The sequence below is a fragment of the Penicillium crustosum genome, assembly GCF_028827405.1.
Source record: "Penicillium crustosum strain IBT 35664 chromosome Unknown utg000003l_segment0_segment0, whole genome shotgun sequence".
Classification (NCBI taxonomy): domain Eukaryota; kingdom Fungi; phylum Ascomycota; class Eurotiomycetes; order Eurotiales; family Aspergillaceae; genus Penicillium; species Penicillium crustosum.
In genome coordinates, this window is record NW_026623124.1 from 4,162,417 (window position 1) to 4,190,000 (window position 27,584).

General features: G+C 46.1%; 10 protein-coding genes across 10 annotated transcripts; 7 read left to right on the plus strand and 3 right to left on the minus strand.

Moving 5' to 3' along the window:
• Window positions 1-330: 330 nt before the first annotated feature.
• On the minus strand, window positions 331-2,230 carry N7487_008658 (uncharacterized protein; the record flags this gene model as incomplete). The annotated part of the gene is made up of 5 exons (XM_056876388.1): window positions 331-1,115; window positions 1,284-1,518; window positions 1,546-1,652; window positions 1,712-1,910; window positions 1,964-2,230. 5 exons carry the CDS (start codon window positions 2,228-2,230, stop codon window positions 331-333), a joined length of 1,593 nt encoding a protein of 530 aa, XP_056728576.1.
• A 1,571-nt stretch (window positions 2,231-3,801) lies between these two features.
• On the plus strand, window positions 3,802-4,960 carry N7487_008659 (uncharacterized protein; the record flags this gene model as incomplete). The annotated part of the gene is made up of 3 exons (XM_056876389.1): window positions 3,802-3,970; window positions 4,024-4,051; window positions 4,111-4,960. The coding sequence occupies 3 exons, from the start codon at window positions 3,802-3,804 to the stop codon at window positions 4,958-4,960; spliced, it is 1,047 nt and encodes a 348-aa protein (XP_056728577.1).
• A 177-nt stretch (window positions 4,961-5,137) lies between these two features.
• N7487_008660 (ATP-binding protein) lies at window positions 5,138-7,074 on the plus strand (the record flags this gene model as incomplete). The annotated part of the gene is made up of 3 exons (XM_056876390.1): window positions 5,138-5,323; window positions 5,375-6,185; window positions 6,260-7,074. The coding sequence occupies 3 exons, from the start codon at window positions 5,138-5,140 to the stop codon at window positions 7,072-7,074; spliced, it is 1,812 nt and encodes a 603-aa protein (XP_056728578.1).
• A 2,729-nt stretch (window positions 7,075-9,803) lies between these two features.
• N7487_008661 (uncharacterized protein) lies at window positions 9,804-11,142 on the plus strand (the record flags this gene model as incomplete). Its single annotated transcript, XM_056876391.1, has 4 exons — window positions 9,804-9,956; window positions 10,023-10,389; window positions 10,479-10,596; window positions 10,677-11,142. The coding sequence occupies 4 exons, from the start codon at window positions 9,804-9,806 to the stop codon at window positions 11,140-11,142; spliced, it is 1,104 nt and encodes a 367-aa protein (XP_056728579.1).
• Window positions 11,143-11,731: 589 nt separating this feature from the next.
• N7487_008662 (uncharacterized protein) lies at window positions 11,732-13,374 on the minus strand (the record flags this gene model as incomplete). The annotated part of the gene is made up of 3 exons (XM_056876392.1): window positions 11,732-12,406; window positions 12,455-13,048; window positions 13,102-13,374. The coding sequence occupies 3 exons, from the start codon at window positions 13,372-13,374 to the stop codon at window positions 11,732-11,734; spliced, it is 1,542 nt and encodes a 513-aa protein (XP_056728580.1).
• A 330-nt stretch (window positions 13,375-13,704) lies between these two features.
• On the minus strand, window positions 13,705-14,647 carry N7487_008663 (class I SAM-dependent methyltransferase; the record flags this gene model as incomplete). The annotated part of the gene is given in 4 exon segments (XM_056876393.1): window positions 13,705-13,874; window positions 13,894-14,213; window positions 14,266-14,552; window positions 14,603-14,647. The coding sequence occupies 4 exon segments, from the start codon at window positions 14,645-14,647 to the stop codon at window positions 13,705-13,707; spliced, it is 822 nt and encodes a 273-aa protein (XP_056728581.1).
• Window positions 14,648-17,191: 2,544 nt separating this feature from the next.
• N7487_008664 (putative amino acid transporter) lies at window positions 17,192-19,208 on the plus strand (the record flags this gene model as incomplete). The annotated part of the gene is made up of 6 exons (XM_056876394.1): window positions 17,192-18,136; window positions 18,186-18,345; window positions 18,399-18,410; window positions 18,459-18,663; window positions 18,716-19,074; window positions 19,174-19,208. 6 exons carry the CDS (start codon window positions 17,192-17,194, stop codon window positions 19,206-19,208), a joined length of 1,716 nt encoding a protein of 571 aa, XP_056728582.1.
• Window positions 19,209-20,392: 1,184 nt separating this feature from the next.
• Window positions 20,393-23,343, plus strand: N7487_008665 (uncharacterized protein; the record flags this gene model as incomplete). The annotated part of the gene is made up of 6 exons (XM_056876395.1): window positions 20,393-20,440; window positions 20,492-20,627; window positions 20,686-20,935; window positions 20,995-21,188; window positions 21,241-21,280; window positions 21,333-23,343. The coding sequence occupies 6 exons, from the start codon at window positions 20,393-20,395 to the stop codon at window positions 23,341-23,343; spliced, it is 2,679 nt and encodes an 892-aa protein (XP_056728583.1).
• A 1,131-nt stretch (window positions 23,344-24,474) lies between these two features.
• On the plus strand, window positions 24,475-25,937 carry N7487_008666 (uncharacterized protein; the record flags this gene model as incomplete). Its single annotated transcript, XM_056876396.1, has 3 exons — window positions 24,475-24,621; window positions 24,671-25,542; window positions 25,718-25,937. 3 exons carry the CDS (start codon window positions 24,475-24,477, stop codon window positions 25,935-25,937), a joined length of 1,239 nt encoding a protein of 412 aa, XP_056728584.1.
• Window positions 25,938-26,433: 496 nt separating this feature from the next.
• N7487_008667 (ankyrin repeat domain-containing protein) lies at window positions 26,434-27,518 on the plus strand (the record flags this gene model as incomplete). The annotated part of the gene is made up of 2 exons (XM_056876397.1): window positions 26,434-26,512; window positions 26,575-27,518. The coding sequence occupies 2 exons, from the start codon at window positions 26,434-26,436 to the stop codon at window positions 27,516-27,518; spliced, it is 1,023 nt and encodes a 340-aa protein (XP_056728585.1).
• Between the last annotated feature and the right edge of the window lie 66 nt (window positions 27,519-27,584).

Consider the following 27,584-nt stretch of genomic DNA (forward strand, 5'->3'; position numbering starts at 1 on the left):
CTGTTTAGCTCTATCCGGGCACCCTCAAGGATATTCCACCAGCACATAAGTGATTGTCTATTGCCCGTGCGTGCATGTCTCATTAGTTCCATAGTCAGGTAGCCCTGGAGGTATTCCAATCCTGTTTTCCAACTTTTGTTATGAACATTTATAGATATGCCGTATGCAAGACCAAAAAAAGGTCATCCATTAATCAATGTAATGAGAGAGACATGGCCACCAAATAGCTGATCCCGTCCCTCCCAGCTTCCTAATGGTCAATCAGACCAGTACATTGCGTTAAAGGTTGATTGGAAATGGAAACCACATTTGTTCATACTTGGGAAGGTTTCAAATTTCGTGAAAAAGCCCTCGCATTTTCGTATTGTTAGCCGTAAGTCCACCTGTCCGAGGTACTCGGCCTGGAATCCAGATAACATTCTTCGCTTGGTCAGGTACAAGTTTGTAGAATCGGTGACTATTTTGGGGGTTGGTGAACATCAGTTTAAACACACATCCGTAGTCTTGAGTCTGCTCAACAATTTCGATGAGGCCATTTAACGTTACTTCACAGTCCTTAATATGGGAATAGGAAGTCTCATAAATCGTAATTGCGTCGATAAGGCAGAATAATATGACGTCCGACGGCAGTTGAAGAATCAGGCGATGAAAGATTTGGCAAAGAACATCGATACTTTCTCTATCTCCCTGTGAGATTTCCCTGACTGCCTGTAACCCAAAATCTGGATAGGACATCAAAAGTTGACCGATAAGACTTTTCATGAGGCTGGTAACTCCGGAGTTTAGATCATCGCTGCGACTGTGCATGCCACAGAAGAACGAAATAGTGAAGACATTATTGATTTTGAGAGCTTCCACTGAATCAATCAGGTTCGCAGGGATGAAGGAGCACAGCGTTTCATTGCTGCGAGCATTCGAATTTATAAATATCACGGTTAATTTATTTGTCGAAATCCAGGTCTGCAGCTTTGATGATTGAATGATGGCAATAATCCGATCCTGGGCATCCCTTGGCAATTTCCAAACATCTCCGAGACAGGTCGCAACGTCTTTCAAGACTACACGATTTTCAAAGTTTAGATTCACAAGGGCTTTATCTCGTGCCCTTAGATAATCTATCGTCAGAATGTTAGCTTAAAGGAACGCTCGTAGGACTATGAGGAGGATCGGCTTACCTTGCATGGCTCTCCTAGATATGGCTTCTTTGTTTGCAGGAAGAATTGGGCCTCTGACTGCGATGGCTTAGCTTGTTTTTGTTCGATTGATGGGTTAGCCTCACATACCTTGGCCCGTGTTGGGATCCAACCGATCATGGCATGCTAAGAATCGCTCTGTGATTATCTGAAGGTCTCTCAGGCGGCCATTCATTGTCTGAAGTGCTCGCCGATTCGTCAAATTCTCCGAATGAAGTTGGTATTTGAAAGTATCAAAACGAGCGAAAGATGACTCAAGGCATTCGAAAAGCTCATTATGATTCTGGTGGGTCCGAAGGTCATGCGCCTGAAGCATTTCACTTGTCTCTGAAATTTTTGCATATGAACATACGCGAGCCAAGCTTTCGAACCGTTCAGATTGAAGCTTGAGATCTTGAACCAGATCGCTCAACTTATTGTTGTAAGTAGATTGCTTGAACATACTGCCCGTTATTTTCACTGTCATGTAAATGTTAAACAGTAACCCTTGATAATCATGTAAGGGTGTATTATCGTACTTAACGACTTTTTTTTATACCAAGAGAGAATGTGATTAAGTAGCTTGAGTGTTGTGACATAAAGAGCTGTGCTGCATTGTCGAAGTTCTCTGGGTTTGTTGAAGATATTGGTAGCTCTGTGAGTGCATGCTAGCAGGCAGGGAATCTCCTCTAATGCCGTCGAAATTTCAGTCCGTAGATCAGCTAAACGCGCAGCAGCCTTTAAATGGTAAGCGATTTTAGATCAAGGCCATTCTGTCAGCAAGAACATACCCCTAGTATGAGTTTTAAACCTCCACTTATGACGGAAACCCAATCTGACTCGGTCGGGAGGAGACCTAGCCATGCATTAAAGGCTTTGTTGTTCTTGCCAAAGTTATGGAACGCAATGCGTATCTTGTTCCAGGCCCCCGACTTTGAGTTGTAGATCGCCGATGCTTTGTTGACTACCTCAAGGACCTCCTCCCAGGTATGGACCTGGGTACTTGTGATGTGGTTGTGAAGACCATTTTCATTGGTGGTTTGTTCAAACACCGCCATTGCCTGTTGGAAATTGTCCCGTTCGGAGATCGCGTCTCTATATATATCCCTTTCCCTATGACTTGTCATGGTCTGAATTGGGGGTATTTCAAGGATCAGTTTCCGTACAGTAGATCATCTGGCTCATCCTCTGATTCCCTGATTTTGGAGCCTGACTGGATTGTAGCGATGGGGTTTAATCCCGAAAGCATGTCAGTCTGCATTCGAGTCTCTGGGGGTACATTGCAGCGACCCTCCCCACCCTTGAGAGCTTCGAGGGCTGGATAAATTTCGGATTTTATCTGCCTTCGCATGAATCCTTCCACCAAATTACCAAGTCGATGATGGGATTTGGTTCTTCTTGCATTAGCTTGATTGTGATCCATCCTATGACTGCTTCAGAGACGAAAGCTAAATTCTGCGGCTGATGATACCTGCTTTGTTCTCACGGGAATCAAAAGCTGGATCTCTGAATAAATAGATTAGAGAATAGAGTAGATAATAGAAAAAGAGGCAACTAAGCCCACAAGAGAAGGGGGCTGAGAAGGGGGCGGAGAAAGAGATAATTGTTCTCTATAGGGAACGGGGATAGAGCGCTAGTGATTTAAACCAACCCGGCCTAAGCCAGTCTATCAGAATAGTAAGATTAGAAACCTTGCAATGGCCATTGAGACGACGGGTTTCCCAAACCGAGATAGTCCAAGCTGAAAGCTAGGCTCTGGGTTCTCAGGAGTTGGTAATAAACCATCATTCCGGGATAGGCGCCCGAGTGACCAAGGCCATGCATGATTCATGCGTGGGAATATCACAGCCATGCATGATGCATGCGTGGGAATTCCACAGCCTCACGTTGCCTTGACATTGATCCGTGCCGCAGCAGGCGAAGCGCTATTTGACAAAAGTGGTTTGGCCTTTCATTTCGGGCCAGTTTTGCTTTTTCAGATTGTTCAGATTGTTTTTTTATTATCTACTGGCAATTATTAATAGACATTGGCTTTCAATGCAATTGGTTGGTGAAAGCGGTCCGGGATCACTAATGAGGAAGGAAAGACCTTAGAGTATCAGGCCCGGTGACACCTGTGGACATCTGGAAGCGCTTGATCGGACGCAAAAGCTCCATTAGTTGGCGATCCAGTATTACCGGCCTGCTTTTCCTCAATGTTTTAATTTTCCTCCATGAAGATTAGCACCAAGAAGAAGGGTATACAGAACCGTTTCAATTGGAATATCTGGAAAACATGACTAGACATTTGGAAATACCATGGTACTTGACGTATTAGTCCATAAATCCTTACAAGATCTAAACAAGCGCTCAAAGCGATGTACTGTAAGCCCGCTAGTTCCAGCCACATTCGTGTAATGAATGCACCCAGAGAATCAGCTGGATTAACTTACAAAAATACCCCTCATCCCAAGGCCAGAGTTTATGCCCAGAATTATAAACGCTTGAAATCTAAAATCCAGCCTGTTAATCTTATTTCCATCTTCATATTTATATGACTGTTTGACCTGTCCCTTTTCCCTTTTTTTGGTTCTAAAAAAAAAGAAAAACAGAAAACCACCACAAACTCTCCTTAAGATTAACTGCAAGTATGCATGATTCTATCGTGTTGGATGGTGAGATCCAGTCACCAATTCACGATGCTACTCTCCTGTCAGACAACACCAACGCTAAGAGCAGCGATGGTGTGAGCGACAAGTGGCCATTGAGCCAGACAAAGCTAGAATCCAGTACTAGCATCATTTACGCAGACAGGAGTGGTATTTAGTGCAGTACACCTTGATCCTTTGATATTCTACTAACTTCAAAATAGTGAGCAGTGAAACAAAGAAGCAGCCAAGGTTTGTTACTTTTTTCATAGCAATATCCAATTTCCTCAATAACAAATCCGTTTTAGCAGTCTTTCAAAGAACAAAGAACATATTCAGGAAACAGCTAGCGCTACGACGGGTGAAGAGCATAAGCCCCTACAAGAAATTAAAATCACGAGAGTGCCCCCGGAAATGTGGCGACATATTAAAAAGGAGCGCAAAATCGATCCCAAGCAGAGTATTCTTCTAACCTCCTCTAAAGGGAGCAGCAGCCTTATCCTGCAAAAAACCAGACAAAAACACAAAGAGACAAAATACAAAGATGAAGTCTCTTTGCACAAGTCCGAAGCATCAAATCATCTCTATGCACCTTATCGTTTGGCGGTCAATTCCACGTATCTCCTCAGCGTGTTGGAGAAGTACACTGGGATCTTTTTCACAGAGGAGCAGAACGTCCTGGTAAGGCCTTTCAAGTACCTTGTGGAGATTGAACCAGACATTCGGGAGGCCTTTCACATGGCCAAAGTAGTATGCGAACAGGCGATTGCTGAGCTAGCTCAGTCTGTACAAGCGGCCGAAATTTGCGGGCCGCAGGTGGAAGGCAATGTGGAAACACAAGAAGGGAAAAAGAACCTAGAAAAGCTCAATGAAGCTGTTTTCCGTACAACACGTGAGCGAGACGAACTTTCTTGCCTCGTCGAATTCATGGATCTTGACATGAGAGACATTTTCAGCGTAAAACGCCAAATTGAGTCACGATCAGTGGAAAAAATAGCCTATGAACACCTCTGGCAATTTTTTAAACCTGGTGATATTGTTTACAGCTGCCCCGAAAATGATGAGATCCGAAGACAAGCTTATCGGATTCTCCATGTCACTGGCGGGAGAGTGTGCTTTGATACAACGCGGAGATCCCCATTTGATCCGATCAAGGATTGAAAATGGGAGTCCGACTCTGAAAATGATGAAAGATGCTGCGACGCTGTGAGATGCTCCGGAACAGAGACAACAAGTTTTATCGTTGATTGCTTTTACCTCGATTCCGATGGGACTCTCCTAGCCCCTAGAGGTAAACGATTTGTGGTAACGCCAAATAGCGGAGAAAGGGCGATCAACATGCTCCCGCTACAACACCTCTTTTTCGATCCAAAGCAGCAAGAAGTCAAAAATGAGCTCATCAATAGAGGTGCTCGCTTTCTTCAACTAGCACCACGGACACATTTATTGTACCACGGGACAACCCTCATCGAGTCCAATAAAGTTCAGCACAACTATGATAGTTTCGAAATCCCAGCAGCAGAGGTACGGCTCAGAAAAAAGGATTCTGGGAAAGTACTAATATTTTCTTCGCAGGTTCATGGCGAGGTGATTATCGATCAAGGATCAGGAGTGCAGCACTTTCGCAAGAAGTTCTTTAAGTGGAGCCTGAAGACCGGCGGGCGTATTGTTCAAACCCCTACAAAGGCCGACAAAAGAGAGGTTCTGGATTTCTTCCCTAAAAAGAGTGATGGAGACTGGGTAACGGACGTTTTCGATGATTCTATATTTGAAGAAAATAGGCGTCAAGAGTTCATGGGGACCACGGAAATGGGAATCAGTCGCATCATCAACAATATCTCAATATCGGACGAGGAGCGAATGCTCCTTCCACCACGTCTGTATGGGTACTCTTTGCTGGACCATCGATGGGCTTCGTTTTCCGTCAATATGCTTAGAGAAATCTCCGTCACACGAGATGAAGAAGGCTGGTCCAAGTTGGAGGACCTAGTTTTACCTGATCAACACAAGACCATTCTCCTGGCTTTGATTACAAACCAGGTGCGTTTGCCTTATGATACAAGCTCCAGTGATTTGGATCCGACCCGTGATCAATTTTCAATGGATGTTGTTCCTGCCAAAGGCAAAGGTTTGATCATTTTACTTCACGGAGCGCCTGGTGTCGGCAAAACATCTACAGCAGAATGTATTGCCGCAAAATTGAAACGACCTTTACTACCAATCACTTGCGGAGATATTGGTATTAACGCCCAAGAGGCTGAGAAAAACCTTGACACCTTTTGCACTCTGGCCCATCGGTGGAGGTGCGTCCTCTTGTTGGACGAAGCCGACGTTTTCTTGGCAAAACGTGAGCGCGGTGATATCAAAAGAAACAGTCTGGTTTCCGGTAAGTGTTTTAAACGGCCCAGTGTTGGCTGGAATTGACTTTAAAAGTAACCGTTGGCTGACTTGATGTGGTAGTATTTCTGCGAGTGTTAGAGTACTTTTCCGGAGTCATCATACTGACAACCAATCGAGTTGGCGAGTTTGACGAAGCCTTTCGATCGCGAATCCATATCTGTCTCTATTATCCAAAGCTGAAACAAGCCCCAACCAAAGAAATTTGGGATAAGAACATCCAGCGAATCAAGAAAAGTGACCTGGACATCGATATTGACGAAAAGAAGATCAAAAAATATGTCGATGAACACTGGAAGAAAAACTTGAACCGACCCACCCGGCGCTGGAATGGCAGGCAAATCAAAAATGCATTCCAGACAGCCATCGCGCTCGCCAATTGGGACTTTTTTGAGGAAGGCAACATCTCTGGTCTGGAACGACCCCGCATCACAGTAGGCCACTTCCGACATGTGGCCAAAATCACTGCGCACTTTGATTATTACATCAGTGATATACATGGAGTTCCTGAAGAGGACGCTTATGGTGCTCATGCAGAGAGGGAAGGACTTCGCAAGGATGATCGTCCAACCCCGAGCTACCGCAATCAAGAGAATATACATAGGCGTCGAGAGACAGCACCAAAATCACTCCGACGCGAGCCCTCCTATGATAGTTTTATGAGCCGTGATGAGGACCCTAGTCAGGAAGACAACGGATCTGAGGCCATGATAGATAGGGATGATGATGATGCAGACTCTGATTATGATGAAATCAAACAGTTGGAGCTTAAGTTGAAGCTTGCAAAACTGAAGAAGGGGCGCAGGAATAAAAGTACGACGCCATGGCAACGGGGCAAAGACGATGAAGATAGGGTTTCGAGGTCTCGGGAAGACTAATTTGCCTTTTTCTTCTTTCAAATTGGTATCCATTATCTAGAGATTAGTTATGACCTCATTTCTCTCGATCCAACTTTTGTTTTCTGGTAGTTCTTAGAACTCGCACTTGGGGCCGTGGGTTACCTGCTTCATGAGGGCAAAGGATATTGAGGTCATGAGCTATCCTTAGTTGAGCACTATTCTTTGCACCTGTTTATCATTAGAATTTTAATTATTGTAACCCCTTTTTTTAATATGCAAATATTTTAATTGGTTCTAATTATTATTATAATTATACAGCTATTATTCGATTAAATTCCACAATTATTTTTGATTTAAGTAAGATTTTAAATTAGTCAGGTTCTGCATCTCACCTAAATTGTGAGAAACAGAGGTAATAAGGAACAGAGTTTCGGTGATATCTGATTGGCCAAATTGAATTGTAAACGGTATCCTTTACCTAACTACGGGTCTATACGTGACTGTGGGCAGAACGAAGAGCAGGCTATTAAGGGACATAGCGCTCATGTTTAAATGGTACCTTAATATAGTTCACGGCACGTTCAAAATAGATCCAATCTGCTGTGAGGAGGTGATGGATTCAGTATACAGTGAATGAGGAATAGCCGCCGCCAAGAGATCCACCTTTCCAGCTAAATTTGCCTTCCAATGACAGCTAGGATGTCAGTTCTGGGATAATAGCTTTATGTCTGATTAAAGAGTATATGAACAGCATCACTCCGCGTTACCGAACGGGTCGGAACTGTATAGACATGCCACTAGGCCTGTCATTTAGATTTACCCGCTGGCTGTACTGAAACACGACGACTTTGATAATAGACCAGCAGAATCGTGGCTTTTCCACCGTCAACCCAACTTACACCATATCAGATGTTGAATAGAATCTGCTTCAATTCTAGCGCCGTCGGTCATTGTGCGTGCCTGTGGGCGCTTTTATGTACATAGTCCAGTTGAACTAAACCCGAATATAAACCAAGAATAAGATTAGAAATATACATAGAAATCCAAGGTGTCAGTCTGATATGAGGAATTGTTCGTGAACGAAGTTATAAAATTGCGAAATATGTAAAGGAATCTTGTGCGAGTCGATAAACCTTTGTAAATAAACCACTCTAATGGTAGACTTGAGAAAAGTTCCGGTACCATTTAAGCTCAGAGAGACCCGAAACGCCAACACCATTAAAGAGAAACTACTCCGTAGAGTCTTTAAGTTCCCTAAATCTCTATTCCTAATAGGGCCCTAATAGAGAATATAGCCCTGTAGAGGTGAAATGAAATTGATGTCTTCTTCCTGATTGGCTACCTAGTTAGGTGGACATTCTGCCTGATTAGGTAAGTCAGTGTTTCGGCCCCGGGGCCCCGGGTGACCCTCAGCGTTGTTTGAGTCTCCCTCCGCTGAAACCCGCAGGTAAAATCTTAAACGCCCTTGACCCAATCAAAGGCGATTCTTCGGCCATTCCTCGCTGCTCCCGGTCCCCTTACCGGCGAAACTAATAGACTCTAGACTAAGCTTATCCCGTTGCGGACCTTAACGGAGATCGTACCTGTGTTATTTCGCATATAACCCTATCTCAAGATAATCAAGGCACTTACCAAGAAGGACTCCGTACGGAGAAGAAGAGGACATGATACAAAGAGCAACCAACCACTGATTGTGTCGCATATTGAAGCACAATTTGCCTCAGCGCTACGCCACGTGTACTAAAGCTTGGCGCCAAGAACCAGTACGGTTGTTCCATTCAGATTTCCAAACTTGTTAAACTTTTCCTACTCCGTATATGTAGCAGTTAGCCCCTGAGGGGACACTAGTCCTAAAGTTTATATGCTACCGAACGCTAACGAAGTTCATTCGCTATATTTGTTTGGATGAGGCATCGATAAGCGGAAGAAAGGCTAATAATGTCCAAAGAGTAAAATTCGGTTCCACCTAGAGTAGATCGGATACGGGATATGCAACGAATACGAGGTGGGATACAATTACGAACTATACCTAGGTAGCCTTGATCCGCTGACATAAAAGACCTTGATGGTGTAACTTAGGAGTGCTCCCTTGTGAACCGTGGTTAAATCAATCCACAGTGCGAAATAGTTAAACTTGTTTGACTAAACCATATTTTACAGGGGAAGGGCAGAGGAACCAAGAAGCTTTAGAACATTAGAATCGCTGGAAGAGAAAAAGAAGATCTAGAAGACTACGCACTGACTGCTTCGAATCGAACCACTGGAGGATTCCTGTTCAATTAAGGAATGCCGGTATATTCGGCATATCCGACATCCTTACTCCGTATACGGAGTAAGACTCCGTATACGGAGTACATAACGGAGACTTAGAACCTCCATACTGGGCAATACACGACTCTATTATGTTAATATCCGCTCGCCGAGACCCTGATGGCCCCTTTGAAGCTCGAAACCGAGGCAGAAGTTCCGGTTCCATGTCTCAAATAAAAGTGGGCCGGAAGTTAAACCATGTGTTGCTCCGTTTCAAGTCGAGATTCCATTCGTGAGCCATGAAATAAAATGAAATGATCCTCGAAGTCAGTCTGTTCTAGGTTTTTAGGGGCCTAGTTGGTTGATTCTTTGATCGACACGCGGAAAAATTGATAATGAGTTCATGACCCAGATCTTTGTGGATTTTCTTGCCACCCATGTTGTGTCAAATTCACCGCTATCAGACCTCATTGCTTTCAAATTAAAGGGGATGTAACGATCACTGATTTCAATCCCATATGATGGTTTCTCTCGTTGGTGATCGGAAGTCGGTCTTAGAGGGTACATGGGCCCTTGGGGCCGTCGCAATCATCGTGATGGTGCTCCGGATATTTGCAAAAGCCAGGCTTCGCCATATGGGATTAGACGATGTCACAATGATTGCATCTCTGGTACGTTCATGCTAAAGATCAGAGGAAAATGATGGTATAAGTCTATTATTTTAACCCTTATTACAGGGTTTCGCCGTCGCCTCATCGATACTCTTCACAATCGCAGTCCTTGACTACGGCTTTGCATCCGGTCGTCCTGGAGCCGACGAGACCACCGCTCTTAAATTCTATACCATAATGGAGGTTTGCAGCGTCACAAGCACATGCCTCGGCCGAATCGCATTCATCCTCTACCTATTGCCTGTTCTTTCAACAAGGAGATTCTTCAAGATCAGCCTATGGGTACTGTTTGCGCTACAAATAGTGGCAAACTCTGTGATGATTATCCTTATCCTATCCCAATGCCACGATATCCGTGGGGTTTGGGATATCAAATATGCCACGGACTGCACGGAAGACTATATTCAGCTCCGTTTTGGTTACTTCCTCTGCTGTATGTCCACCCGATGCCAATGGCTCAGTTGCAGCTAGCAAACTCGCGATTCCCTGGGTTCTTAACTAACCATATCAAACTATCCATAGTCTGCAACTCCGCAGCAGACTTACTGCTAGCAGTCCTTCCATCATATATTTTCTGGGATCTTAAGCTAAAACCGATGATCAAGCTCAGCCTCATGGTACTCACGAGTTTGGGTCTCGTGTAAGTGTCTTCCTTGAAATGGTTATGCCACCCTTCTCTAGCCAAATTTACTAATACGGACGTCTTTTCCCCCTCTACAGCGCAACAGTCGGTGCCATAATGAAGGCTGTATATCTCAAACAGATCTTAACCTGGGATGGTACAGCCAATGCGATAGATCTTACCTGCTGGGCTATGATCGAATGCTATCTTGTCATTATCACCGCATCGGTTCCCTGCCTTCGTTCGCTGGCTGTTTCTTCCGTGCGCCAGTTGTTTGCAAGCGACAAGTCGAGCAGTTTCCCTTTCACCTCATCATACAGGAATAAAACAACAAGCCTTCAACGCGCGACGAATCGCGTACAAACCAATCACGAGGCCTCTGGGAGTAGGCAGAATTTCTTTTCTGGTGCACGGGGCGAGGATATGGAGATGGGGACTACTAGGACTTCTGTAAATGCCAATGACAGTGATGATGGAGGGGGGACAACGGGGGATGGAATTGCAAAGACGGTGAATATTAGCGTTACTTGGGAGGAGGGACATCGCAAAGACCGTGCTTCCTAGTGCGTTGTATAAGAGATATACATAAGCAGATTAATATTCTTGAGTAATCTATCTAATGTTATAATGTTATTATGGCCAAAGATAATATAATACGAAGCCCTCTTACCCTAGGAATTGATATTATTATGGATAAGTCTTGATAGCAGCGATATATACCTCGGGTTGGTGCGCGCTAGTCAATAATATATTTTGAGATTAGGTACACTTCGTATGGTGTCCCTATATAAAAGGTACCTAGGATACCAAATTCATAATACAGTATCTATTTTTATTAACAATCTAACTTGCTACAAGACAAACAAGACTACTAAGGTATAGTTTAATATGATTACATCTCTCTGGAGCTAAAATCAATTCTAAGTAATTAATATAAAAGTGCGAGAAATAATTTAAAAGCACCACTTTTATACGGGAATCAAACGCTTCATTTTTATGGGTTAACGGCGCCTAGTTATTCCATGCCGAGATGAACATTTCAAGATATCGCCAGCGAAAAACAAAGTCTGCTTCTTGATACTCGAGCTCACTTAAGGTTTATGATCATTATTTAAGTGTATTTATATCACAGCAAAGTTATCATATAAAAAATCTAAAGGTCATCAGCCATTATAATGTCCGTATCGTATGTCTCCATATCTTCTCCAGGATCATACTCTGTCACATAGTTTCCCGGATAATCCGCCAATTCGGCATGATCCGAGAGAAGCATAGTATCATGATCATGGTATGAAGTTTGAGAGGACTCAATTGTTGAGAACAACGTGTTAAGGGATGTCTGAGTAGAATCCCCGAGGTCCGTGAAGCTTGTCTCGCTGAAATTGTCCAAAAGCTGGTCCTCAGCCTCACTATTCAACAGATAAACATCACATTCTTCATTCTCGTTGTGGTGTTGTGTTTGGAAAGAACGATGCTGTCCCGGATTTCCGTTGTTGGGCTTTTGTTGGACTGTAGACATGAGACGCACCGGCTCGTCTGACCTAGTCACTCCGTTTGATAAACTCTCCGTAGAGAATATCGAAGCTCGTCGTTTGATTGGTTTCATCTTGGGGAAATTTTTCTGGGCGACACGCCAAAGTGATGAGAGGATTGCAGTCCTGCAACTTGGAAGTTGAGGCTTCGTTGTCAAATAATTAGTGCTGTGGGAGCGATTGAGCTCTAAACAGTCCGCTAATTGAGCTTTGGTGGATTGATCCTTGTTTCCTGCTAACATAGACGATATGGCTTTCGTTATTATTGGAATTGTCACTCCTCGTTGGTTGATCGCCTGATTGAAATTAGTACTTGAGCTGCAGGACTGAGACTGAAAACTCACATCCCGATATGCAGGGTTGAACACGGCGGGGAAGATACCTGCGAGGCTCTTGATCGTGCCCTGCTGTGAGACAAGGGTTGTGCGATCTTTGATTGAGTTGGAAATGACCAGTCTTCGAATTCCAAGGTCAAGCAGTCGAAATATTTCTTCCCATGATGGATCAGATCCATCTCCAGATATGCCAGCAGTCTGGGGTCCAAGAGCTTCAGAAGAATCCTCGTCATGCGTTGCATGTAAGGTTGGGGTTTCTGCCATTCTATCTAGCACTCGAGAACAGGCGCCAACGGATGGTTCTTGCTCAAGAAGACCAATCCCCGAGTTGGAATAGTCTTGGGATTGTGATATGTCCCTAGCGTGAAAACGATACTCCAGCCGAACGTCAATTGAAGCCAAGGTAGCTACCGGTACGCTAGGGGGAGGACACGCGTTTGGGGGATTGGTCATTGAACTAGGCAAAGCCCGACCCGTTGTGTGGTTCAATACTCGACACACTCTGCGCACACCAAGTTTGATGCAGTGGAAACCAGAAGTGTCAATGAAATATCCACATGCACCCGTCTTGAGCTCAACTGAGAATCCCAGATCTGACCAGATCTAGAGCAAGGAGCAATTAGTCTCCGATTTGGCAAACATTCTCTCACACAAACCTCCATAGTACAGAGTTTGCTGCTCAGTCTTGAGACGAATACCGTCATTTTATTCCCGTCCCAATTTCCCCCGACGAAGAAGCGCAGCTCCAGCTCTGGTGCCTCTGTTATCCACACACTTTCTAGATTAGACAATTCTGAGAGGTTAATTGGTATCTGAAGGGCTCCATGGCTTGGTGGTTGGGTGAAATGAGCCGATGCGGCCAGGTGAAGCTGCAACTTTGAATCTCGGAGTCGCAGAGTGGATCGACCCAAGTCGAGCTTTTGTATCATTGTGAAGGAAGATCATCATCAAAGCATTATAATATTTTTTCTGGACCCGAGGCAACCGTGTAAACCAGTGATTTGAGGATTCGTGGGGTGTTAGAGCGGGAAAGGAATCGCTGGACTGGGTATGCCCATGAGCGTACAGTACATGGATGGGGCACATGACTTCCATGACTTTTTTTCCTGAGAATACTTGTACTCAATTCTTAAAGATCAGTTTACTTTTACGGTTGGTATAATTTGGGGCTTTATGTATATTTATTGCATAGGCTCAGCTGAAAAGCTAGATTCTTGTTATAGAACTTGGTTGAAATGAAGACTGTTGTTAAGCTCTGATCATGGCTTAACAGCAATACATCTCAGACCGACATGTGTGATCCATTGACTACCATCTTCTCTTGTGGTGCCATAGCGCAGCATCCGGCAGATCTGTTCTATGGCGCTATTCTTCCTCTCCTCGCTATCCAAAATATCCAGCATCTGAGCGCCGATCAGTCTCATGAATCCTTCCAATCCACCCCCCACCATTCTCAAAAGTCTTCAGCTCCTGTTTTTTCGTGTAAAGTTCAATCTTCTTAACCTGAAATCCAACGCTCTCGAGAATGTTCTTCATATAGACGTCGGAGGGATAAAACCATGGGCACATAGCCTCCGCTGTCTCGATTGGGACTCCTTGGTTGACCAGAGCGAACATAAATGCTGTGACCTTTTCCGGTGCATTTCCATGTCCGCACATCTCAAAGAAGAATGTGCCCCCGGGCTTCATAGATTGAAAAATATTCTCCAATTTGGAGATACGGGTAGATGGGTCTTTCAAGATCCAATGGAATGCAGCATTGGAGGTACTAACGTTGTATCAGCAAGGCTCCACCAGCAAGCGGAAACACGAATACTGACACTTTGTCCCAGTTCCCATTCATAACCTCTGCATCTTCTTCAAGGTGCCGACAATCGACAACGCGGAAATCCGTAGCTGCTCCACCGTATTCCAATGTTTTGGCCGTGTTGATCATGGATGGAGAAGAGTCGACGCCCAAAACATAATTGACTGAGGGAGCAAAGCTGGTAGTAAATTTGCCATCGCCACATCCAATATCGAGAACTCTATCAGTACGATCAAACTCTATGCTTTGGACAAGGGTGTCGGCTAAATGGGGGGCGAAAGGAACCGCAGTTGCGTAGGTCTATACTCATCAGCACATACAAGATAAGGCAAGAGTTCACAACTACAAACCTCCGTAGACCAATAGTCTTTTACGGGATTCTGTATCTGGCCCATTTTCCAAGTATATTCGAAGATATATAGACACTTCAGGCGGATGGTTGGAATGAAACAAGAGAGCTTAGAGAGCGGTGCACGGTTCATTTAAAAGAATGTCCATTTCTGATCTATCAATACATGCACCCGTGACACGATTCAAACATGCAGCCTAGAATCCTCTGTTGCTTCAGCCCTGTGTAGATTTATAGATCTATCATGCGGTTCTCCAAGTTCTACTAGGTCGATATGGTATCCACTAATAAATAGGACCAAAATGGATCTTCCTAGGGCAGGTTTCAGCTCACCACAACTCAGTACCACATACATCAGTATGAAACCATCGTATTCACAAATCGCCACTACAGCCAGCCAAATCAGAAGAACTTAACATCGGTATAGCAAGCCACATTGACAAATGAACTGTACTCTATTTTCTGTCTGTTTCCATAAGACTTGAGATGCAAGGACCGCACTTTCTGCAAAATAAGATTTGCAAGCAAGCGTTTTGCCAGTCATGAGAAAGATGCTAAGGCTTTCTCCGTCTCAGGGTATGTTTGCACGCGAGTCATTGAACTGATAGTATCCTATGTAAAATGTAGGTGCATGTATGTTCCCATATCCACGTAGCCAGTCTACTAGGGTCATGACCCACACTCGACAGGTCCATCCTCCCTCAATAGAATTGCCAGGGATGACTCACAAAAGGTTCGTGTCGACTGATAAGTAGCTCCAGCGGTCAGCGCTAAATTTCTCTTGATTTGAAAATAACATGGCATGCATCTACAAAATAGTCTTCAACCCATGGAATTTTCTGGTCCCATCCGATCGTTATATCACCATACCAGCCGCAGGAGATACGATACCATGCATAAACCTGGGCACTATCAAGTCTACGTGCATGTTTGTTTGCACAATGCGCAGTGGAGCTGAGACGGTCTCTGATAGCGTTTCATTTCCAACCCCACAAAGTTCTTTGCGTAAGGCTGGCCATCGGGATGCGCCTCTTTGACAACCTGCTAACCTCTGCTCCTTTCACAGTTGAGCGTCTAGCAAAGCGGGTAGGCACAAATTTAGAGTTTACCAGGCGCATTGTGCGCGCTCTAGGGGCATTGGATTTCTGCGAGGGGGTTGAAGAGGATACATTTAAGCAGACCGAATTTCAAAATAGACCAACAGTTCATGCAGTCATATACTAGGCATTCATGGGATAATGTGTCTAGACCCATGTCTTCATGCATTGATTCCTTCAAGGTCACGGGTTTCATGAGCCCCTCCGACAGAATGAACATGCCTTTTTCTTTTTCTAAGGGAGTCAATAATGTAGACTTTTCCTCTGCTGTAACAAGATCCCAAAGCTGCTGTAGCATTCAACGAAGCCATGACAAGTTTTAAATATTTCCTTGGTGACTTATAAGAGTTTAGCAGTCTTCAAGCCGAGGAAGATGGATTCGTCCTACTCGATATTAGCAGCCAAAAGGGTCAAAGCACCTAGAGCATGCAATCCTCATATCCAAACCTGAAGGGCCGCTATGTCCTCCAGGATTTGCCAGCGGCCATTGAAGCTGGAGATATGGTGTGTCCGCCCGAGGTCGAGTGCAACCTTACAACTTTTTTGAAGAGGTGCAGCCTGTGAAAGGTAGCTGAACACAGTCAAAGTTATAACTGATGTACCAATTACTTACTCCCATTCTTCGGATGCTGCGACATACCTACTCAGGCCCATACCACATGACTGGCAATATGCTGGATGCAGAACGATTCTCAGATACTTGGGGCCAGCAGTAAGGGGCTACAACTCAAAGCTTCTCATCTGCGATATTGTCCTGGTAGATACTCAGTCAGACACACAAAATGTTCTTTATGATATCAGCATGTTTTTCATGGCTGGTAAAGGGTGTAGCGTGAAGCAATGGTATGCTCTTATGGAAGGGACCGAATTCTGGGTCGAAAGAATTAATGGGCTGGATAATTCTGTGGGTAGCATCATTGAATTTGTGTTATATGAGTAATCTTTGTTCTTCCAAGGTTGCATTTCTAAATACGTAAGAACATTTTTGAAATTGTTAGAAACTCTGATCAATCACCTCTAAGAGATATATAACCAAAGTTTATCCTTTCGATGCTGTAACCTTATCCCATCAAGTTTTCTAGCAATATAGAGGATACACAAGATGCTGTAAGTTAGTTCGCGTTTTGCCTAAAGTGACACACGAAAAAAGGGAAAGCTAGACGTGACTTTAGGACTGAAAAGTGGAGGTGATAACCTTTGTTGGTTTGTATGTACTGGTATCGCCTCGGGTTGATTCTACGCAATGAACTGTGCCTTTCCATTTATAAGCATAGTAATTCATCCATTTGTATTTAGCTCTCCCTAAGTAGTAACTTCAATGTTGTCATTAGCAACCTTAGGTACATACAGTGGAGTACCCGTTGACGTACACATGGTAAACCGTTGCTATCTCTTATCGGGCCAAAGAACTCTTATCGATAAGCTATCACGTGTCGCCTCCATCCAGGTGTCCTGAAAGTAACCGTTACACTTCCAACTATCTAAGGTCAGCGATGCCAGGGGATGAGTTGTCAGAGGATCACCTGTATGCCCAGCATGGCCAGGATGAACACGAAGCCCAATCACTTCTGTCTGCCTCAAATGAAGAGCAGGATCTAGCTTTCCACCCGGAGCCTCTTCCATCGCCGATCCCGTCACATAACGCGACAAATGGCACACGCAACTCCTCTATCTCTCAGCCTACAGCCGATGGAAAGCGCCGCACACCCCGTACCATGAACCGAGTTCGATTTGATCTGCAGGAAGAGCCCGAAGACCCCAACCGGCTTTCCATTGAGCGTGCTCTCAGCCTAGATGACAGCCTGGATGACAGTCCAGACGACACACTATGGCTAGAGGATGAGGACTATGAAATTGGAAATCGGGGCCCAAGAACACACCGCAATGGACAATCAATTCCTCTCCTCACAAATATTGAAGCGCCTAGTGTGACACTTGCGACATCAGACGACTTCTTCCCCGAAGACCATCTCGAAGATGCACGGCCACGGAGTGGGATGAAAATGGCGTTCATGAACATGGCCAACAGCATTATAGGGGCAGGAATTATTGGGCAACCTTATGCGCTTCGTCAGGCAGGTATGACAGTGGGGATTTTGTTGTTGACTGCCTTGACCATCACAGTGGATTGGACCATTCGATTGATTGTGATCAACTCTAAATTGAGTGGGGCGGATTCGTTCCAGGCGACTATGCAGCATTGCTTCGGGAAACCCGGTCTCATCGCAATCTCGGTTGCGCAGTGGGCATTCGCATTCGGTGGCATGGTCGCATTCTGTATTATTGTCGGCGATACCATTCCACACGTTCTAGGCGCTTTGTTTCCGTCTCTTAGGGATATGTCCTTCCTATGGCTCCTCACGGATCGCCGGGCCGTTATCGTTATTTTTGTTTTGGTTGTTTCATACCCATTGTCTTTGTATAGAGACATCGCCAAGGTCAGATCTCTCTTTCCTTACTGCTGATCAGAGACTAACAATTAGGTAGCTGGCGAAAGCATCGGCCTTGGCATTGGTCAGTATGATAGTCATTGTTGTCACGGTCATAACCCAGGGTTTCCGGGTGTCGCCTGAATCGCGCGGAGAGATTAAAAGCCACCTCATATTCAACACTGGCTTTTTCCAAGCTGTCGGGGTCATCTCTTTTGGTGAGTTTTAGCTGTCCCTGTTGATAATTGGAAAATTTGCTAACAATTTTTAGCTTTTGTTTGTCGTATGTCCCATCTTATCCCACTGATATCACGATCGCTAATTTCCACAGACCACAACAGCCTTCTGATATACGGCTCATTGAAAAAGCCGACACTCGACCGTTTCACTCGGGTCACTCATTACTCGACAGGAATCTCTCTAGTGATGTGTCTGGCAATGGGCATAGCAGGGTTCCTATCCTTCGGGTCTAAAACCCAGGGCAACGTTCTGAACAACTTCCCATCAGACAATATCGTTGTCAATATCGCACGATTGTACAATCTTCCCATTGATCTCGATATAGAACTTTTGACTAATTTCGACTAGTTGCTTTGGCCTGAACATGTTGACGACACTACCGCTTGAGGCATTCGTCTGTCGTTCCGTCATGACAACTTACTACTTCCCCGACGAACCACATAACACTGTTCGCCATGTTATCTTCACAACAGCACTGGTGGTGACTTCAATGGTGTTGTCCTTGATAACCTGTGATCTGGGAAGTGTTTTTGAGCTCATTGGCGCGACGAGTGCGGCTGCTCTAGCCTATATATTCCCTCCTCTCTGTTACATCAAACTAAGCAGTGCTACGCGGCGGGAGAAGATCCCGGCGTATCTATGCATATGCTTTGGGTTGCTTGTAATGGGTGTTAGTCTAGTGCAGGCGGTCGTCAAGATCATTCGAAGTAAGTCTGTCCCGGGAAATGGCCGCAATTGTACCCAACTAAATGGCTATTTGGTCGCACTCTCGGCACATATACTAATATTGAAATTTGTCTTCGCAGATGACGGCGAGACTCATAGCTGCAGTGCACCCTAGAGGGGACCTTTTGAGGACTTTACACCAATGGCGGCGGCTTATACTTTCGGTGTGCCCGAGAAGTCTCTTGGGGCTGTGTTGCTATGTACATATTTCTCCATCTTGAACAAATATCTGTTGTGTATGATACGCTGCAATACTCTCATTCAGAAATCACTATGTGCCGTTGTTTCTGTAGGAGTGAGTTGCAACGTCTGAGGATACATAGCAGGTACCTCGGTAGATGCTGTATGCCTAGGTAGGTAGCATGTACGTATGTATACCCTGAAGTCAGACCGAGTACGGTGAAGAACACCTTCCTTGTGCTAGCCACTGGGCACGTGCGCTTTGCGACTTCGGCTTCGCAATCCGTTCGCTTCGTTTCTCATCTTCTACAACTCCGCTCGCCCTCTACATCCCAAAACTCAACAATCCTTTCTCAATGGCTTTATAGCATATATCTACAGGGCTTCATTATTACGTGGACGTTTTCACGTGCCCCAAAACGACTCTCACGTGGACATGTCATTGCCAAAGACCAAAAGACTTCGACGGAAGGTGCGACGGGCTTGCGACTCTGTTGCGGCCTTGGTGTCGCAATATGCAGCTTCGTCCCTACCAAAAGCAGCAATCCAATTGTTTGCCCATTCACAGACGCGTCGCGCCTTTGATCCCAACCCGGTCCTGATCGTTCCTTTATTTACCCTCTTCCCATCTTCTCTCTTGTTTCCTTCTACAACCACCCTTTCCCTGTTCTTTTGTCTCTCGATTCGTCTACTTCTATTTGAACTCACACGGTAGTTCTCACAGTTCACGTTTCGGGTGACAAATTTGCTTGCTGTCTATCACTTGTCTATTTCGTTTTTCAGACTTCGAAGTCCTTGAGGTAACCCCACTTGTTATTTGTACCTTAGGGACCCTGCTTGGGCTTTTTCAAGGCTTGATTCATCTGTCCTCCCTTTGAAGAACCATTGCTTCTGAAGTCACATTGGCCTGCCAATACACGCTATCTGGGAGACACCGTCTCCTACACTCTAACTTTTATCTCCCTCCCCCCGCACCTCACTTGCCCTTCGTGTTTTGGTCAACCAAAACACAAATCTAACCCAGTAACACGTTGATACCAACTTGTCACCCAACTGCGTCTAGCGCCCTCACCTTGCCATCATCGACGCTTCACCCGCCGCGGGAAGCGTATCGGCAAGATGAGCGAATCCGCGGAGCAGCTCCGCAGAATGCAAATTATCCAAATGGTCATATCTAGTCTCTTACTTCTTCTCTGACCTTTCTAACAACATAAACAGGCGGATCTAGGAACCGCGCGGCGTGAAATGATTTCGACCGCTGATATCGCCAATCAGGCTCGCACACACCTTGCCGAGATCGAATCCAAGCGACTGATTGATCAGAGAGATGAAGATCAATTGAGCAAATGGGCGAGTAAGTGCGGAAGAAGGGACCCCCTGTGTTACTGAATTTGTACTAAATTTAGTTACAGACTTCCACACTCAGATCGGAGATACTCATGGAATGGAGGAACTCGATGACATCGATTCCGGCCAGTCTCACCGTGCTAGTTTGCACGCAATGTTGCATCCCGATGGAAGCCAGCCACGGACTTACGCCAATCATCCTTACCCAACTCCATCTGCAGGTCGCGGTGGTGGTGTCATGGGAAAGAGAGGACGAGGTGGTGTTGTTCCCGCTCCCCCGAAGGGACCTGCTGATCTTCCTCTGGCTTTTGCAAGGTAAGAGGTTGATTTAATCCCGCATTCAAGACATCCCAATTGACGAAATGAAACTACAGAGCCGCATTCCGAGGAAATATCGGCCGCCCAGGACGCCCAGGAACACGCGCTCGCTTGACCACGATGTCGGCCAGTATTCATCTGGACCCTGCGCTGAACTGCAACAATGACGATGGTGATTCTCGTGAGCGAGGAAGGGGACGTGGGTATGGCAAGGGTAAGGGCAAGGCAAATTCCCAGCAGCAGGTCCAGGGTACGTTTTGATTACTAGTGCAGAAAGAGAGCACAACTGACAACGTTCTTAGTTCCGTCCGCCCCTAGCAGAGCTCAGCGGCAGCCTCCAGCGTAAGTGATCAGACTTCTTTTGGCGAAGTTTATATGCTAATTGCTTGGCCAGAATCGACTTTGCCACCAGAATCTCCGACCCTGCCGACTTCATGTCTTCATTTCAGTCTCGCCGAGCGACTGAAACGTACAACAAGTCTACTGATACAATTGTCTCCGCTCCAATGCAGAAGACTAAATCTACACAAGAACCCGTTCCGACCAAAGATCCAAAGCCCAAAATGCCTCCGAGTGATGCACCCAAGAAGAAATCAACGAGCATTCCTCCATCTTCGAAGCATGCATCCTCACCTGTGGCAACATTGACGACTCCGTCCCGTGCTGCCCATATTGACCAGCCACATATTGGACCCTATCTAGTGGAAACACCACTCTCAGCTCGTGTTGTTCCTCTTGATAAAACTGCATCTTTCAAAACCCGCAAGGTCCAGCCTGATACGTCCAAATCTCCTAAGCCACACAATAACACCCCTCAAGTGGAAGCACCCATCCCGCCCGCATCCCATTCCGTTTCCGCCCAAAAAAGCAGCAAGTCACAAAAAGGAAAAGATATGGCGAGTAGTTCCCAGTCTCATCATTCAGCAGTGGGCACAATCGCAGAGGATGAAATTCAATGGAAGGTTTCGCCAGGCGAAGAGCCACGGAAGAACACGGCTTTATCGACCAAAAAAGCAGTCTTGCCCAAAGCCACCATGCCCATCGCTGAGGCCAAGAAGACACCAGTCCCCAAAGTCACCCAACCTAAAGAAAGCAGGCAGAGTGTTCCTTCTGGTATTCAGACGGAGGAGAACAAGCAGAAAGCCCAGTTGCAAGATCTTCTCGGCGAGGGTGACTCACCGGTCAATGCAGCATCGTCAACCCCTCGTCATTTAAAGACAGTGGCAATCCAGAGTCCAGGTACTGCGGAATTGGCGGGTCTCAAGTTTGCTGGGAAGCCCGGGGGGTCAGTGCCAGTCAAGAGCATTGATGAAGTGATTGCGCCCAAAACAGCGATCAATGAGATCGATATCTATGGACCGCAAATTATTGAAGAACTTCGAGACATCCGCAGACACATTCGTTCGCCCCAAGACTTAGCTACTACCCGTGATATCGAGCGCATACTTGAATCGAAATTGCTCCAGTTGGTTCCTACAGCATATGCACCACTACCTGCAGCACCTGCAGCCTCTGAAATTGAAAATCGGCTGGGTAGTCTTGTTGCACTTGTTGAGTATCTTTCAACACCGCAGCAAGCAACTAACGCCGTCGAAGTTCCTTCGGCTGCCCGGCGCGACCTTACCCCCTTTGAGGGACACCGATCGCCACCCCAGCCTTCGTCTAGTTCGAACTCACCCCCGTCTGCTGATAACAACACGCACAAGGTAGGTGTGCCCGGTCTCTCGCCAACCAGGAGTGAGAGTTCCGACATCATTTCGCAGTTCGAATCCCTTCAGGTCTCGGACAAACTCGCTGCGCCCCTCCAGCCTCAGCGTGTGGTCCGTGTCCCGACACTTCGTCTGCTTGATATTCCAAAGATGACCCCTACCCCCGATGCGTCTGGTCAGGTGACTCCTGCACTGGCGTCTCGTCGAAAGGAGGCAACCAAAAAGCCACGGACTCTTGACGATTCGATCTTTGCAGCACCTGTAGGCTCTGTCACTTCCAATGCTAACGTTATCAAACCTAATGCGGTGCAATCCCAGACCATGACTTGGGGGCTGAGCGCAAACCATCCGAACATTCCCAAACAACAGGACGTTCACTCAACCGACGTTCGTACTATCGGCCCTGCGCCATACAAGCCACGTGTGATCGGCCCTGCCCCCAGTCCCTATGAACCAACCACCTTGCGCGATGTTTCAGAAGCCCACATTCGCACTCTTTCTGCTCGGCATACTAGTACTGAGAATCGGCCCTCATTGGATGTTCCCCATGGTGCTTCGAGCTCTATGGATCAATCCAGTGGCCCTATTTCCCTGCAAGCCCCACGCCGACTGTTTTCGATGCCTGATCCTGCGACGATTTCCCAGCCGAAAGCGAAGGCTACTGGTTCTTTCCCTTCCAACCGATCTCGCCGCTAATTAACGACAACCAATTTTCAGAGTCTGAGTTCCAGTGGATTTCTTCTACTAGCCTCAGCCAGCTCTTATCATCTATGGTCTTGACTTCAGTGTTGTTTTCATCCTTTCTGCGGTCTAGTTGAGCTTTGAGGTCTTTCGCTTTCCCTTGCTGAATGGTGTTCTTATTTTCAGTTGTTCAAATGTTCAAAGCGAAAGGTCAATGATCGTTTAGCGGGCTGTGTATGATTTGCTAAATACTTGAACCCCTAATGAATTGATTAATCTTTTTTTTCGCTTCAATTTAAATGCAGTATCTCATCGAAACCTTGAAGTCAGACATGTAGTCGGGAAGGTAACTGCTAACTAGATGAATCTAACATACATGAGCTGTCAGGAAGCTATGTCTAGGGTAATAAAAATTGTAACTACCTACCTACATACATTTATGTAGGTACGTGTAGTTATTGGTTACTCCGTATAGATGTTGTAATACCTGGACCTGTGAACTACTACATGCGGTTAGTTTTGCCATTTTTAGTCTAGCGCCCCATACGTCTCTATTACCATGACATAAAAGCCCTGACCCTGGTGATCTCTTGTTTCTTTCTTTCTCATCGGCCTACGGTTGTAAAACCGGAATACTCTCGCAATTTATCATTTGGATACAGTGGTATGGACTACAGAATGTCATTCTTTGTAACATAAATTAATTGAATGATACTTAATTTAATCCAGTCTTGTCAAATTATATTTAATCTAGCCTTTGTTAAATAATGATAATGGTCACATGATGGATTTAAGCCCAATATCGCAGTCGGTTGATGGAGTTAAGCTTAATTGGTGGTTTACAAAGGATTTCATGAGTTTGTAATACTGAATTTGTATATGAACACATATCCTATTATACACCCTAGCACCTGTATGCGTGACTCGAGAAAAGGTGTTAAGCAAAATCCGAAATAAAGTCCGAACTAAAGCCCGAAGCGAACTCCGACGAAGTTCGAACAGCCCTTCAACTCTTGACCCATGTTTCAAGTCGTGCCAGTGCAAGTCACCCTATTACCACACCTCCCCCCCCGACATACACCCTCTCCACAGCACCCACTTGCAAATTCAATCTACCAGCTATCCTCCTTCATCACGATCACCATAATGGCCAATCCGCTCATTAGTAATCACCAGGGCAAGAACGGCAAGTACACTCAGGCCTTCTTGGAGCAGAATGGGCCTGGCGACGCTCGACCTACAGCTCTTGACATTCTCAAGGACAACGACCGGATCAGTACCATGAAGGAGAAGGTTCGCACTGCTGCTGCTGAAAACCAGAACTAGAATTGATCATAACCAGGTCTTTCTTCTCACCGGGTCCTCTGGAGGTATTGGCATTGAAACTGGTCGTGCGCTCGCCGCAACTGGTGGTAAAGTGTATCTTGGCGTTCGTGACTTGGAGAAAGGAGAGCAAGCCCTGGAAGAGATCCTCGAACCCGGTCGTGTGGAGCTGCTTGAGCTGGACATTGGCTCCATGGAAAGCGTCCGCACCGCAGCCAAGACCTTTCTGTCCAAGTCGACCCAACTCAATGTCTTGGTCAACAATGCGGGGATCATGGCATGTCCAGAGGCGAAGACAGCGGATGGCTTCGAGTCGCAGCTTGCAATCAACTATCTCGGCCACTTCCTTCTCTACAAGCTACTCGAGCAGACGCTCTTGTCCAGTTCCACGCCCGAGTTCCAATCCCGCGTCGTCAACGTCTCTTCTGCTGGCCATCACATGAGCTCTGTTGTCCTCGACAACATTAACCTTGATGGTGAGTATGAGGCGTGGAAGGCATACGGCAGTGCCAAGACAGCTTGTATTTGGATGGCGAACGAGATCGAGCGCCGATACGGTTCAAGGGGTCTGCACGGCCTCTCGTTGATGCCTGGAGGTATTGCCACAGGCCTACAGCGCCACGTCGACCCGGAAACGTTGAAGCAGTGGGGTTCCAGTGAGCCTGCGACAAAGTATGGTAAGAGCCCGGCTCAAGGCTCTGCCACAACCATAACGGCTGCATTTGGCAAGGAATGGGAAGGCAAGGGTGGCGTCTATCTGGAGGATTGCCAGGAAGCTGGCCCAGTCCCCGAGGGTGGTATACTGGCGGTCGGTGTTGCACCACACGCCTTCGATCTGGAGGGTGAGAAGAAGCTGTGGGATTTGTCTCTCAAGATGTTGAACTTGTCAGAGTAGGGCTCAGCAGGCACATCTATTGAGGATGTTTTGAGGTTGATGGAGGTGGGAAAAGAGGTATTGGCAGGGACAGTCTGAGTATTGAAAGATACAGGAAGGGCAAGGTGCAGCGCCTCGGAACTCCAAGACACACGCCTCAGTAGTCAGGACCAGGACCATACCGCAATGAAGGGAGCCATCCGCCAGGATTGGCTATGGAGGCTGTGCCCTAGGCCTACTCGCTCCGTGTGAGAAGTCTAGTTTGGTTAAGGCTTGGACCAGGCAACTTAAATGGGGATCGGTATCTGAACGTGGTATTGGTTTCCAAGATTGCGATGTTGATCTATTCGGGATGTTCGCAAGGGCACCACTAAGCACTGCATCCAAGCTAGCCAATGACTGTATGGGATAGAAAACGTATGTTGTATTGGAATTTGACATACATATTGAAATCGGCATAAAAGATAGACTGTACTTCAATCGAACGCCTATCTATGTGAGCAAAAATGATCCGATCAATTTAAATTTCGTGTCTGTTATGGTTGCATAACAATGGCAGACCCCAGTTGACAGACTCGGGTGGAAAGACAGCCGATTTTGGTCAGTTTAGGGGGTTCTCATATTCTACATGTAATTTACAATTAACATGGTGTATAGGATGTCCCGGGGCTGTGTGCCTGATTATTTCCTTTATCGAGATAATGCAATACATTCAAAGTATGAGGTAAGCACTAAGTGCTAACTAGTTAACTAGTGGATATGGATGATGCCAACATACCTTGACCTTGTGCCGTCCTTTGTTCTCTTTGTTCACCTCAAAAGCCGATGCCGATACTCCATACACCTTCTCGAGAAAAAAAAAAGAATTGTGAAGCGCATTGATTTCCCGAGCACAAGCAAACTAGACGATGGAGGCGAAAAGAAAGTCCAATTATTCCGTCGAGCATCGCCGTGCGCAGAATCGCTTGGCTCAGCGCAGGTTCCGTCGTAAGTGACCAGTCGATGTCCCGTCTCATCCGAGGCTTTACATCTACTGATCAGTTCTCCAGAACGGCAGAGCCAGCAGAAAGCCAAGGCAGATCAACCACCCCAGCAGGCCCTAGAAACACCCATATCAGCGACCGATAACCCATCTGACATTTTCAAGTTCTCGGCTGGAACCTGGCCGGCACCACCAAGCCCTATCAAATCCCCGGGCGGGTCCATCGGGTTTGGCGTCAACTGCCTACACGGCGGCGCCAATGGACTGATCGGCATCCAAAATTTCATAAACATGGACGATTTGAAGGATTCGCCCTTATCAACTCTCCTTGCAGGCCCATCACCGAGCATATCTAACACCGATTCTGCTGAGCATACCATCTCCAGTAGCGATCAGAACTCCAACTCCAAGCATCCAAGTCCTCTAGCAAGCAAAGGCGAAAGTAGCATCAATCACAGAGCTACACCAGACTCTGTTGACACAAACTCCCCACCGAAAGCGCTAACAGATAAATCAACGCCCGCTAGTGCTGGTAGTGTCAGCGCACTCTTTCCCCGAACTACACAATGCGACAACGCAGACCCAGGCTGTCTTTCTGTGCTTCATATAGCTGCGCAGAAGGGACACCACGGGATCATGCGCGTGCTACTGCAGCAGGATATTGACTGCGACGAGATTGATAGTGATGGACTCACATCCTTAATCCACGCGACGATCGGCGGGCACGAAGATGTCGTCACATTGCTTCTTATGCATGGGGCGCGTATAGACAAAGCCGACCACCAAGGCCGCTCAGCGCTACATTTCGCAGTTTCCTATCGCCGTGAGGTGATATTGAAGATTTTGTTAGATTATTGCATGAGCGACCAGGGATTCATTGATGCTTATGATAGTAGTGGGCGCACGCCACTGCATATTGCGGTTGATACCGCGTTTGAGGAGGGCGTGCAGATCCTCTTGCAGCGTGGAGCTAGTGTACATTGTAAAACTAGGAAGACGGCGGCTCCATAAGGTGGAATATATACATGGCTACATCAGATGCGAATATCAACGATAGCAGTTCAAAATGGACCAGCA